The 13,603-nt window shown below is 44.4% G+C and overlaps 1 protein-coding gene across 1 annotated transcript in view; it reads right to left on the bottom strand.

The window, feature by feature from the left end:
• Positions 1-13,603, bottom strand: part of CLCN1 (chloride voltage-gated channel 1) — a 56,936-nt gene that overhangs the window by 25,837 nt on the left and 17,496 nt on the right. Inside the window, exons 2-7 of the mRNA XM_066338487.1 lie at positions 10,824-11,066; positions 4,455-4,608; positions 3,759-3,890; positions 2,168-2,296; positions 1,931-2,064; positions 1,075-1,152 (exon numbers count right to left, since the gene is read on the bottom strand). Of these exons, the coding sequence (XP_066194584.1) occupies positions 1,075-1,152; positions 1,931-2,064; positions 2,168-2,296; positions 3,759-3,890; positions 4,455-4,608; positions 10,824-11,066 (870 nt within the window). The remainder of the gene's footprint in view (positions 1-1,074; positions 1,153-1,930; positions 2,065-2,167; positions 2,297-3,758; positions 3,891-4,454; positions 4,609-10,823; positions 11,067-13,603) is intronic.

The raw sequence follows: 13,603 nt of genomic DNA, 5'->3' as shown, positions 1-13,603 counted from the left end.
ACAATGTTCATGGCTGGCAGGGACTGAACAAGCTGCATCATTAGAAATCAGCACTTAAATAGGTGTCATTTCTCCAGTAACCTTCCCTTCCTTTCACTGCCACCACTTACACGTGAAAAAAATAGAACTTGTGTTGCTGAAGTGGAGAGGTATCTGTGGGTAACCTTTCATGGGAGCAGGGAGTCTCACAGCAAGAAGAACTGTACATTAAATGTCACATGTAGGAAGACACTTGCCTCCAAGAGGAGCCTTGAAGCAACATCCGACTCCAACTGCGCAAGCCGGCACCAGGAGGTCGAGCTGCATATGCACATCCTGGAACAGGGAGTGCAGCCAGAGACGGGCATGCTGGGGTTAGAGGGAGCAAAGCCACGGGGTTAGGACCCAGAACAATCAAAATAAGCAACAGCCAGCAGCACAGTCAGCTACTGCTATTACAAACAGCAGGCTCTACACACTTTAGTGCAGTCTTTAGTACTGGCAGCTGGTCTCCAGCAGTGACATCTGGTCCTTGTGCACAGACAGGATCTACTCAAGTAAAACAGCACCTCCAGCTGTATTACACAGTCACTTTCTGCTAAGAGCCTGCACATAAAGGAGTTCCTACATTTATCTATATGTGCAGTTAATAGATTTCTTTTCACTAGTCAATCCAGTGATCAGCCTGCAGAGGCTGTTCTGCAATAGCAAAAGCACAGAGACGGTGTCAGTGTCTATAATTAGCAATGCTGTATAAATTTGGCTTAAAGACAAATCGATCTTTGTCTGCAGCTACTTTTTTATACAGTCAATGATCACAGTGCAAAGGCATCAATCATGACATTAAAAACTTGTCAAACATACTCCTAACCAGTCTCTGTAATTTCTGGGTAAACACTGGTGGTCCTGCACAGTTGTTTAGACTGTATGTCTGGCCTTGCACTACTCTTGTTCAGTTTGTATTTTAGTGCCCTACAGCAGTACAGAAACATCAGTCTGTGTGTTTCCTCTGTGTTCCATGGCCTGCCCATACTATCCTGGGTGTCTCAGGAGCTCAACCTGTGGAATAACTGTGTGCAGAGATATGTGCCTTACCTCATACACCCCACAGAAGATGGACATGAACTTGCTGAGTACCACAGCACAGATACTGGCAATATGCACAAAAGGACCCTGCAAAGAAGAGGAGGAGAAGATCAGAGAGGATTGCTCTCTGGTTACTGACAATCATCTAGCTACTCCAGGACTTGTAAGTTCTCTTTGGCCATCTCAGCCAGTAATAGAATCATTAAGGTTGGAAAAGACCTCTGAGATCATTGAATCAAACTTTTAATGCAGCATCACTGTGTTCACCACTAAACCATGTCTCCAAGTGCTACAACCACACACCTTTTAAACCCTTCCAGGGATATTGATTCCACCACTTGCCTGTTTCAATGACTGACCACCATCTCATTGAAGAATTTTTTCCTAATATCCAATCTAAACCTTGCTTGGTGCAACTTGAAGCCATTTCCTCTTGTCTTGTCACTGGTTACCAGGGAGAATTTACTGATTCCCACCTGGCTACAGCCTCCTGTCAAGGAGTTACAGAGTGTGAGAAGGTCTCCCTTGAGCCTCCTTTTCTCCAGACAAAGTAAATCCATTTCCCTCAGCTGCTCCTCATAAGATGTGCGCTCTAGACCCTACAATCTTCCTCAGTTCTCTTATCTCCATTTAGTTTTTTCCTTCTCAAAGACTACCTGACTTGAGGCCTTTGATGTTTCCTATATCATGTATTTCGAAGTGTAAGGAAAATGGCCAGTGAAAGATAGGTGTCACTGGAAAGAGCAGAGCTTTGGGAAGAGGAATACTGGTGAAAGTAAGAAAACCTTTATAGATTCTTCTTTCTCAGACAACTCCCACCTTCCAGACCCTGGACACTACTGCACATGGAATCAGCAATATTTACCTCTTTCCCCACAGGCATGCCACTTCCAAGCCCAGCTGTGAGGGCCACAACTTTGGCCACAAAAGCTTTGAGAGTGAGATACTCCTTGAGGACCACTCCCCTCATAATGGTCTTGAGTTCTGGGATCCCAGACCCTGAAAACAACAGCAGAGCCAAGGATGAACAAAACCTGCAGGCAAAGGGAACAAGAAAAACGAGACAGACAGAAACAGATCTTGCCATGCCTTCTGCCCTCACCAACAGCCTGTGGAGAGATGAAGTGGCAGAAACTGGCAGCAAAGAGGATGAGGCCGAGCGGGAAGGCGACCCACACGGCGTACTGCAGGGGGACATTCGGGTGCAGAGCTCTGTATGCCCACTTGTAGGCTGTAGACACACAAACAGAGAACTTGTCAGTAACCACAGCTGCTCCAAACAGGCTGGTAGACATCAGAGAATCACACACACTTGCTAAATGTGCCCATGCTAACTCTCCTTCCAAAATGGCACCCTAATGCTCCTCTTCTAAGACAAGCCTTATTTTGAGCACGAGTTCCCCAATAAAGCAGGTGTTCTACAGGAATGGATGGCAGACACTATTAATACCTGTGTGCAAGTGTGGCATAAAAAGAGGTGCGTTACATGCAGCTATGAGGACAAATCACTGTGCAGCATCTTCATTTGGCAGTCTGAGGGTCTTGTGTGGGTTCTGAAGGACAGTAAAGTGGTCCACCAATCATTCTTTCATAAAAAATAGTTTAAAAGCTCTGATTGTGATTTCCCTTCTTGAGCAGAGGAATGGAAGCTGTGCCAGCCGCTGTTGAAATGGCAGTGGTACCATTGCTCAGCCAGTTACAACAACATGAGCTGCTGAGAATCCAAACTGAACTGCAGTTCCTCTGCAATTGCATCTCCCCTGCCTGAGCTGGTTCCCCACACAGCCTCAGCAGAGGCTGAGACTTGGCAGGGGGGAAGGAAAAAGAACACCAGAGGGCTCAGCTGCAGAGACTATAAAGGACAGGAACCTTTGGAGTAGACCATACCAGTCACCTGGTAGATGGGGAAGCTCAGGAGGGAGGAACACTGGGTTGTAGGAATGTTGGGAGCTTTGAGGAATTGCTGCAGCCCAGAGGAAAAGGTTGGTGTGTGTGTGTGCCAGTCAGGATTGGGACACTGAGGGTGAGGACAAAGGTACAGTGGAGTTAACAGGATGTGGCAGTGGTGTGTGTGTGTGCATGCACTGAGATGGGGGCTGAAAGATCTCGTAATTTTTGTAGCTGGCAAAGGGAGACAGACCACAAGAAAAATGAAGGGAAGGGATATGAGACAGGGAATAGGAGATCTTTCTGAAAAGGGCAAGGGAGAGGGCACTATATGCCCAGGTGGCAGAAAAATTCAGGGCACTGTGTAAGTAAAAACTGGTAAGAACAAAAACGAAGTAAAAAGCAGAAACAGTGTCAGGAGGGTATCTAAGAGCCTCCACATTGTCCATATTCTTAACATCCTTGGGGAGAAAGGAAAGCAGTATAACAGGAAAGACCACAGTAACACTTCCCTGTGCTCCTGCATATTCAAGGGAGCAGAAAGAAAAGGGGTTCAAATAATTATTTGTCTTTGACTCATCATACACATATCCCTTGTTTCTGCCCACTAACTTCCAAATTTTCCCCGGATATCCTTTTATACAACCTCTCCCTACCTAACCTGTTGCCAGAACTTCAAACTTCCCAAGCAGTGAGGGTTGAGCATGGGACAAAGGTGTTAAAGGAGGAGCAACACTGGTCACTGGGCTTTGTAAAACATTTGTAACATTTACTGGCAGCTTTTGCAACACCTGAATGGGACCCACCCTGTACAGTCTTTGCACTGGCATAATCCACTCCCCAGCTCACCAACGCCATGACCAGACCCAACAGAACCAAGAAAATCCAGTCCTCTCCAAGCTTCTTAGTAACATATTTCTGGATGCGTTTAGCACAGTCTGTGGAGGGAAGAGTGAACCAGAAAAACTGAGTGAACATAGATGAAGCTGTGTCTGTCTCTCCTGTGCTGAGATCTGACTGAAATAAGGATTTATTTGAAGGCATCATGTGCTTCATGTTGAAGGACTGGTACCCATCCCCCTCTCACACAGTTCTGTAACACCTTAGGTAGTCTAAAAAACATTAAAAATAGGGGGGTGGGGATGTGCAGGACACACAGGATAGAATTTAACATCTTGTACACTACCAGCAAAAGTCTGATACAAAGAAGTTCTTTCCCTCCCATTACAAACCATCTCTTGTGGAAAAAAAATATTTACTTGGTTGTGGGTGGTTTTTTTTTTTTTTGTTTTTTTTTTTTTTTTTTTTTTTTTTAATTCCAAACATATGTTTTCTCTTTCTAGGATGAAAGCTTATATAGAAAAGGTCTTTCAACCCAATGAGATTCCATTTCTTTTTCTTCCTTCTCTGCTTCTCCCCAGTCATAATTGCTTAAATCTCATCTCTCTTGCTGGCCTGCCCAATATCTTGTAATAGGGTAATGAAACATGAATTGTCCCTACCTTGACATTTGGAATAGTGCTCTTCTTTGATCTGTACTTGACTGTCACGTTTCAGGGGTCTTCCATTGTTCCTTTGAGCCTGTTTCTTCAGTAGTTTTGCTGCTTCCTTGTCTGAAATGTTATCTGTTATCTGGTCTGTGTATCGGCCATAAAGCTAGAGGAGCAGAAAAGAAGAAGGATCACAAGGTAAAGGTAAGGCAAATGCTCCTTCACAAATAGCATTAAGGATGACAAGGCAGATCTACCAACAGACCCAAATGTACCAAGCAGGGAGACTGAGACACAAACTCTCAGACAGATGCAGCTCATTTATTTTTCCTTTTTTCCCTTCTAGTTTCCTCTTTCCAATCTCTCCAAAACCTTTTCACCTCCTTTTTGGGAGTACAAGATAAGATCACAAAATGTTCATTATTTTCTAATGTCCTCGGGTAAAAAAATGGCTGAGAGATTGAACATTAAGAGACAGCATTTGAGCATGAAGAGACAGCTTTCTGAAGGTACAAAAGAAGGTCAAAGTAGTTCACATGAGGCCGCCATCCTCAGGGCTGTCTCATAGATTTCAGCAGCACTGCAAAACATCTCTGAAGGTTTTGAGAGGCATTACACTCTCAAACAGGCTGCAGGAATGTCCTGCATCTGTTCCTCCTGCTGCCAAGGAATGCTTAACAGGGCACACAGCCACTGACAGTGCTTGTGGAGGAAAAGAAGCAGCATCATCTCAAAAATATCACAGGCTGCTGCACACCTTCAACCATTATTTACCCAAATCAGCATTTTAAGTCCTCCTGTATCTCGAATTGCTCTGAAATTCCTAATTGCTTTATCTAGTCTTTTTCTTCAGGTACTAAACTTGAAATGTGATTGGTTATATACAATTCCCAATCAGCTGCACGTGCTTACCAAGGACACTTCTTACATGGGTCTACAGTAAACTGGGCAGTTGTGCTGTCTTGTCAACACCCTAAGGGAGTTTGAAGAACCCTGACTTGTGCCCTGTGTTTGTTTACCAGATTCCCTGAAGAGCAGCTATTCACCTCACTCTTTCAGAGTATAGGTGGGGAAGGTGTGCATTTGAGAAGCAGAGAATGAGCATCTTCTCCTTGCATGTCCTTCAGTGGACCAGGTTTGGCTTTACTTTGGACCAGGTTACCACCTGTGCACTTCACACTTGTGACAAGGTGGCCCTTTGCTCCCTCCCCAGCACAACATCTCCCTCGCTGAGATTTTCTGAGTGGCAGGAGGAGAATGAGCCATGTTTTGATCAGCAAAATCAGACACTTAAGCTGGAGAATGACAGGATGGATGACAGAGATAAAGCACTACCACACACTTAGGAGACATTTCTATTTGACAGTTCCTGCCTTCTCCTTTCAAGGCAACAAAAGAGATGTTCCTTTTCCTTTGAGATAAAATAGATATGGAGACTTACAGAAAGATTTGCACTGGAAGGCACCTCTGGAGGTTTCTAGTCCAAGCCTCTACCCACAGCCTGCAAATTCCAAAGCCAGGTAAACCAGATTAGGCTGATCAAGACCTTACCCAGGCAACTCCTAAACATCTCCAGGAGGAGAAATTACCCAGCTTCTCTGAGTACTTGTTTCAGTGCTCTACCAAGTAGTATTTCAACATAATGAATATGACTGAAGGTCCTAAGTATTTTATTTATTTGCACATATTCCTCAACAGACACTTGAACCATGTGCCATAGCTCCCTTTGGAAATCCTAGTGGATTTTTTTTTCGTCACAGAACCCATATCTATGCTTTTTAAAATCATCCTAAAGATGGCTCACCTCCTGCCTCTTAAACAGATTGATCTTATGTGAACAGCCAAAAACATTCTTCCATTCATCACTGTATTGGAAGCTACCCAAATTTAATGCAATTATTAACCACTTGATTACCAACATATTCTAAGTAAATTAAGCAGATTCTTTGCAGGGAATATTGGCCATGCTCTGATCCCCTTAAAACAGACAGGACAGTGAAACATCAGGCTGAAGGATTTCATCTATAATGCAGTCCTACTTAGCAAACTGCTAATTTTTTCTTTTACTGTGTCTTTCAGACAGAAATGCCAAATCCTAGCAGATTTAGACAAATGCACCTTCACCTCACCAGTGTTTCATTGCTATTAGATGGTCATGAGAGATGGGTTCACGTCAAATACAACTTAAACCCATGTCAAGTGTGAGATTCAAATTAGAATCTTCCATCTGCCAGACAGAACAGTGTGACAGTATAATAGTATGAATGTTGAAAGTCCTCATATGGTATCCTAGTTCACTGCTTCTGTCTGGCTGTAAAATGGTGCACTTGGGATATGGGGAAAAAAAAGGAGATAGTCCACAGACATAAAAAAAGAAGTTGCTGTCCTGGCAAACCAGGTAGTCTCAATACATTTAAAGAATGCTTCACACATGTGCTTTGCTTCTCCAGGATTCTGGAAGTATCTAAAATGGTGGGAGATTGTGTGACAGAGGAAGAACCCAGAAATCAGAGGATGACCTTACAGCAAAATTGGGTTAGGCAAGAAATATCCACTCCACTAGAAGATGTAAAACTAAAAATATAACACAGTATGACTCTGACTGTTCCTTCTTCTGTTGCTCCCCCTCTAACACAAGGAACACAGGGTTTCTGAGCACCAGAAAAAATGAAGACAATTTTATAAGTTCTCAATTACCACCTAAGGGTTGAACCAGAAAAGGTACTATCATGCCTACTTGGCTAAACGCTGAGAGAGACCACCAAAATGGCGCAAAACCAGCTGAAGAGATAAATACCACTCAGGATAGATGGGAGGAACATACACCCCCAAAACAAATTAACAAAACAAACAACCTCACAAACAAACCCAAAACAAAAAAGCAAACCCCATCCAAACCATTCAGGGAGAAAGCACAACCAAGTAAAGTTTATTTTCAGAGATGAAGCAGTTATCTATGCAAATGATCTTTCATCTTTCCAAAAACTGGGGAAATTTCATTGTTTGAGTAACAGAGGAAAAGCTGCACAGAATCTTGGGGGAAATATACATCACAATCTCAACACTTTTCTGGGTGCTATTTCCTGAGGGGTCAGTACTTGTACGAAACTGCCCTCCTCCCAGAGTCCAAAGCCCAACCTGTTTCCCATGCCATTCAGACTGAACAATACATTCCCCACAGAATACTCCAGTCCTGAAAACCTTTCCCCAGCTCTGCCAGTGCATCCTGTTATGATCTGCTGCTCCCAACCACTGAGGCAGCCTTAGTCTGTAGCTCACTCCTGCCTTGTAGCCATCTTGCTATTCCTAAAATTATCTTCTTTAGGTGATTTTTTTCCTGATGCATTACCAAAGACAAGCCATATCTGACCTCAAAGGTGAAACCTCCCCAAACGCACAACATACATAAATTTAAATGTCAGTAAAACATCTCAGTCAACAGATGAGGCAAATGGAAGGGACAGGGGACAGCAACAAAATGATAGTTGTTCCTGAAGAAAAGGTGGCAAAGGGGAAATCTACAGCAATTCTAAATCTAAAGGGAGAGAGAGGTTGGAGGGAAACATTCAGAGCAAGATATCTCAGAGGGGCACAGTGATGGACAAAAGGGAAAAAGTACAGCTTGGAAGAAAGGAAAGCCTAGGCAAAGGAGCACACCCTATCCAGCCCCTCTTGAGTGTAGTTCCTCACAGGAGCAGGTGTCCACTGGGGCTAGGGAATCTTCAGTCTTGCAGACATTCAGAATGTGCCTAGAAAAAGGCTCTGGGCAATGTGACCTACCTTTGGAGCCCTGCTCTGAGTAGGGGCTTGGGCAGGGAGGTTCAGAGGTCCTCCCACCTAATTCTGTGAGCCTGTTATTCTGTATTACTGCTTTGCCTGATTTCTTATTGCACATCCCTCCCACTACACCCATCTGTGTACTGCTGAGTGAGCTCCCTGCCAGGAACATCCTTTCTACAGTCACAAATAGCACAGCTTTTAAATACTTTACCAGCTGTAACTGCTTTCTCATGCAGAAATAAAACAATACAAAATCCTACTGTGTACGATAATGAGTATTTTTATCAAGGTATATTACATCATGTCATATATCTACTATCTGTTATATTAATTGTCAAAACTATTATTAATATTAATCTTATTACTATTATGTTATTATCTATTAAACACTATATGTTTTTTGACTATCAATTATCTGAAAGTCCAAGGCCAAAGATCAAGATTTCACTGTTCTGGGGTCTGTGTAAACCAAACCAAATCACATGTACAACAGAAAGCAACAGCTAGCAAAAAAATGGAGCACAACAGAATCAAACTCTCTGTCAAATGTTTTTTCACATGACAGTGGAGAAAGAAATGTTAATGATCACTCTGTGTGAAAATGGATGAAAACATATGCAATGGGTTGTTTTTTATGCTAATTACAGGATAATTAGTGTGCATGCTCATACAAAGTACATGTGCATATTTACAATTTATCTGCATGTGCATGAATGACCAGCAAAATATGCACATCCACAGCAAGTCTGGCTTAGCCAGAATATCTATGCATGTAAATTTCCCTGATAATTGTACATGCACACATGTGTACATGACTGCTGATGTAAAATATTTCTAGGACATATTTTTCAGTAAACTATAAATACAACTCTCTAGGGTTTAGATTGCAAATTGCCTTCACAAATGCATGCTTGCTTGGGGATGTTTCTGCCTGAAGATATGCATGGGAATGGGTTTGATGGCCTTCTTGTTTGTATGTGAGATCATCTATCTACATGCTCTGACCATCATGCCTCTGGAACTGAGCACAGAGACACTCTGGTGGCAGGGAGCAAGAGCTCAGAGCTGGTGGTGGTGCCTCACTGTCATCTGTGCCTACTGGAGAGTGGTCTTAGGTGTGTGGGACTGGCATATCTGCTGGATATGTGTGAACTGCGATGTTTCTGTGCCTGGATGTACTTTACTGGAGAAAGAGTTTGCATCTAGCAGCTCCCCACAGCCCAGTTCACTATTGGTTCATGGCACATGCACAAACGTGTGTTTCCTTCACCCACCTCAGCCCTCCAGCCCTATTTGCACCCTGTAGGGCAGGTGTGACCGCAGTGGAGCTCAGCCTCAGGTGGGCACACACACCTCTCCACCCCATCCCACCCCTTGTGCTCACCCTCTTAGCGTGACTGCTGCAGCCAAAGCCCTGCCTTGTGTTAGTGTAGATAAAGCTTAAACTGCTCCCCTCAGACCTCTGTCCATCTGGGCTGCTGCTTTCAAACAAGCCAGTGGGGTAGCTTTGGAAGACTTCAGTGTAGGAAACAAGCAAACTCTCAGATGCTGTAGGCAGTTTCAGAAGAGAAATCCCTGGATATAACCATGGAACTGATTCTCTGATCTTTGGCGCTGTGACACATAACTGTCCTCACTGGGATGCTTATCTACTGGAAGAGATTTTCTTGGTGGCAAATGTGCCCTTTTCCCTATCACTACATACATCAAGTAAGTCTTTAGGAGACAATTAATGCAATCTCCTTCATTACCCAATCATTCACTATCCATGTAAGAGGATTTATCTTCACTTAAGGAGAAACATCCACTTTATGAATTTCACATTCACATGCCCTCTTCCTCATAATTTGACTAGATTCTTCATTGCACAGAAGCTCTCTTAGATCAGCTTAACCAGAACAGAGTGGTAGGAAATAAGACACCAGGACTCTGCTGTAAACCCTTCCCTTTGCAGGAGGCTGTCCCAAAAGAAGAGGTAAGGGAGATACACAGCATAATGGAAGAAAAAGCCATAACTTGAGTACATCTATGTCCCAGACATTTTTCTGAACCAGTGCCTGTACAAACCAGAGCAAGAGTTGGGTCAAGCTTAAGGGTTAGAAAACCCCTCACAGCTCTGCTAAGGGTTATCAAAAATACCAATATACACGTATGGGTCTATCACCATGAAGGGCTCCATGGTCAGAGAAAAGTCACAAGACAGCTTTACTTGCATCTACACAGCTGTGAAGATAAATGCCCATCTATATACATCACTGTTCCCTTTGGATTTTACTCACTCTTGCGCTTCACTTAATGTCAGTATGCAGCTGAAGGCAGCTGCAGCTTCTCTTTGCTGATGCAAACACATTAATGCTCTGGTTAATTTTCCCCATCCCAAGTCTCATTGCATCCATGGCAGGTGACAATGACCTGAATTCCTGGTGGGCCCCGCGGTGCGAGTACCGCCGTGAATGCCAAAGCCTGGCCTGGAGCCAGCAGGCGGAGGGGAGAGCTGACTGGGGCCGGACAGGGATGTGCGCTCTGCCAGCGCCGCTCTGAGGGCCCAGGGTGATCCCAGGGGACCTGTGCTGCCACAAACCTCCCGCTGTCCAGCCCTACCTGTGGGTAGCTGAGGGAGCTCTCTGGGGAGCGCAGGTCGTCCCCTGTGTGCCCGGGCTGGTGTCCTGCCTCCACAGGAATCCCGTACCGGGTGCACTTCTCAAAGCAGACATAGTCGTACTGCGGTGTGCCCCCCCACAGAGCCGCCTTCGAGCTGGCCTCCTGCGTCCTGCTCTCTGAGCTCTGCATTCCTCTGCTCCGCCTCACGCTCACCTCTGACCGAGCTGCTGCCCTGGGCCTTACCTAGAACCACCTCGTGTTGTGGCAGAGAGCGCGGCCTCCGCATTCTCTGCTGAGCCTCCCTGTCTCTCTCTCCTCACACCCCTCCAGGTTGTCCTGCTCCTGCACTCCCTTTCTCTCTGCTCCCCCTCCTCCTCCTTGTGCCTCTCTCACTTTCTTCCCTTCCTGCCCAAAGGGTTCAACTATATTTATAGCAACCCTCCTGTGCCACATGATTCCCCAGTGCCGTGTCTGATCTCAGCAGAAGGCAATAACTCTGCCGGGATTGAATATCAGGTATGAGCAAGAGGGGAACTCCTGAAGGAGAGGGAGGGGGCATGGAGAAGGAGGTGGTGTGACAGACAGAGCTAGAAGCAGAGAGACAGAAAACAGACAGGAGGAAGCAGAATTTATTATCCAGAGTATCTCTTCTTTCACAGCTCCCCGTCCCACACGCTCCCTGTTTGCCGTGAGAACAAAGGTCAGTGGGCTTCCTCATTTTCTCCCCATATACCAGGTGTCCTAAACACTGAGCAACAACCATAAGGATGCAAGGAACTGTGGTGGGATGGAATGAGATGGGTGTTCACTCAGTGTCCCAAAACAATTTTTCTAAGTCCGCAGTTCACATCAGCAGTCCCTAATGGAGAAGTCAGGCATCCCTTTAAACTGCTGAACATTACAGTCTAATCTCAGCCTTCCCAGGTGTTCCTATGGGAAGCACTTTGCACTGCAAAGCACGTCACCAAACTGCTCTGTGGGTGCTCAATTACAGGTTTATGCAGAAATTTAATTCTCTTTGATGCTCGCATTTTCACAGACCAGAGCATTCATCAGCTTCTCCTCTCCACTCTGCCACTGTTTCTCAGCCAGCGAGAGAAGCAAGGAGCTGATCCAACACCAGTGAGACACCAGCCAGAGATTAGGAATGAGAAGCACGTTACAGCAACTTGGCCTAGAGACACCTCCCAGTACTGTCAGTGTGCTGCCTGTAACCATATTTCTTCTGAGGTCTATTAATTAAGGATGAGCAGAGAGTTCAAGATCTCAGAAACTGCATACAAGAAAAAGAGACCTCACATGCCAAGCTACTCATAGTGAGTAAGAGGTTTACAGGCAGGATGTGATGGAAAGAAGGGCAATATACACTTTTTTTTGGCCCAGAACAGTGGTGTAATTGTTGCATTTTGCAGACTCCTGTAAAATATTTCTTCTTTTGCTTTTGTTTTAGTCTTCATGGTGCTCCAGAGTAAGGTAGAAAGAAAGTCTCCAAGACAAAAACACACCTAATTTCTTGTACAAACCACCTTCTCCATGTTCTTGCTAAAATATGGATATCCATTAGAAGTAATATCCATGTGCATAAGGTTAGTGTGTACAGCTTGCAGCTGGTATCGGGCCAGGCAAGCACTGAATATTTACAAAAGCAGTATCAGTGCTGCTCCCAAATTTACAGGCTCTCCTGTTTCATTGTAACCAGCACTCAATTTACTGTCAACAAGCACTATTTTCTGGAAGAAGTAGAAAGTAGAAGTACTGTGCCCCATAGGTAGGACAGAACTTGAAATTAATCACTGTGAAAAAGGATTTCTAAGGCACTGTATCTAGAAAATCAGGGAAACACGTTTGGTTACCCTCACAGGTTACCATCAAAGGCATTAATTGCTCTAAATCTATTGAGATGTTTTTGGAAGACCATTGTCATTATGACTTATATAAAAAATGATGCATAGCACGTACTATATAATGTATAAAATACAGAAAAACTGTCAAAATAAAAGGTACATCATGCATAGGAAGCCTAAAAACTGAACACTGTACAGCGCAGCAAACACCAAAGCTGTAACACAGCACCAGATCTTCAGTCACTATTATGTGTACTGAAGGAGAATACTCATCAGACCCACTGCAGAAAACTAATGAGAACCGTTATCTCAAAGTTCACTCTTCTAGCTCTTGTTTTTCAAGAGTTACAAGAATGGCATATTAGAAATTGCTGCAGTATAAGAATGAACCCTCTACTGCCAGCTAATCAAACTCTACTGTCTGTCTGGCATGATACTGTTGTGGAATTTCCACAGGAAATAGCGATACAATAATAGCCTAAAATAGGATGATATTACCCTGAAAGGCCTTCTCCAAGAGCTGTCCCTCTCAGCTTCCAAACATCCCAACCTCACTCACCTTATCAATAAAAGCATGAAGGACCCCAAGGCCAGCATTCACCAGGTGACTCCAGATGCTACTTGAACCAAGAAACCTGTACTATCCTCATTAGGAAGACATCCCACACACCCCCTGAGCCCTCACTCGTGCTTCTCACAGTGCGACACACCTCAGCCAGTGCATGGCAGAGCTCCAACTATGCAGCTGATCCTGAGCAAACACACTCTGTGTGTTGTGGTACCTGTGCACTAGGAAAGACCTAGCTCATCTGTACCCAGATACTGTCTAACAAGGAAACAACTCAGAACTGAAATTCGTCAGTTCAGTGCATGACAAAATATATGCAATGCATAGAGATATGGATTTATGTTGCACTATTTCCCATGTCCTGAACA

Source organism: Sylvia atricapilla, chromosome 2 (genome assembly GCF_009819655.1).
Source record: "Sylvia atricapilla isolate bSylAtr1 chromosome 2, bSylAtr1.pri, whole genome shotgun sequence".
In the NCBI taxonomy this organism is placed as follows: domain Eukaryota; kingdom Metazoa; phylum Chordata; class Aves; order Passeriformes; family Sylviidae; genus Sylvia; species Sylvia atricapilla.
This window is presented reverse-complemented; position numbering and strand designations above follow the sequence as displayed.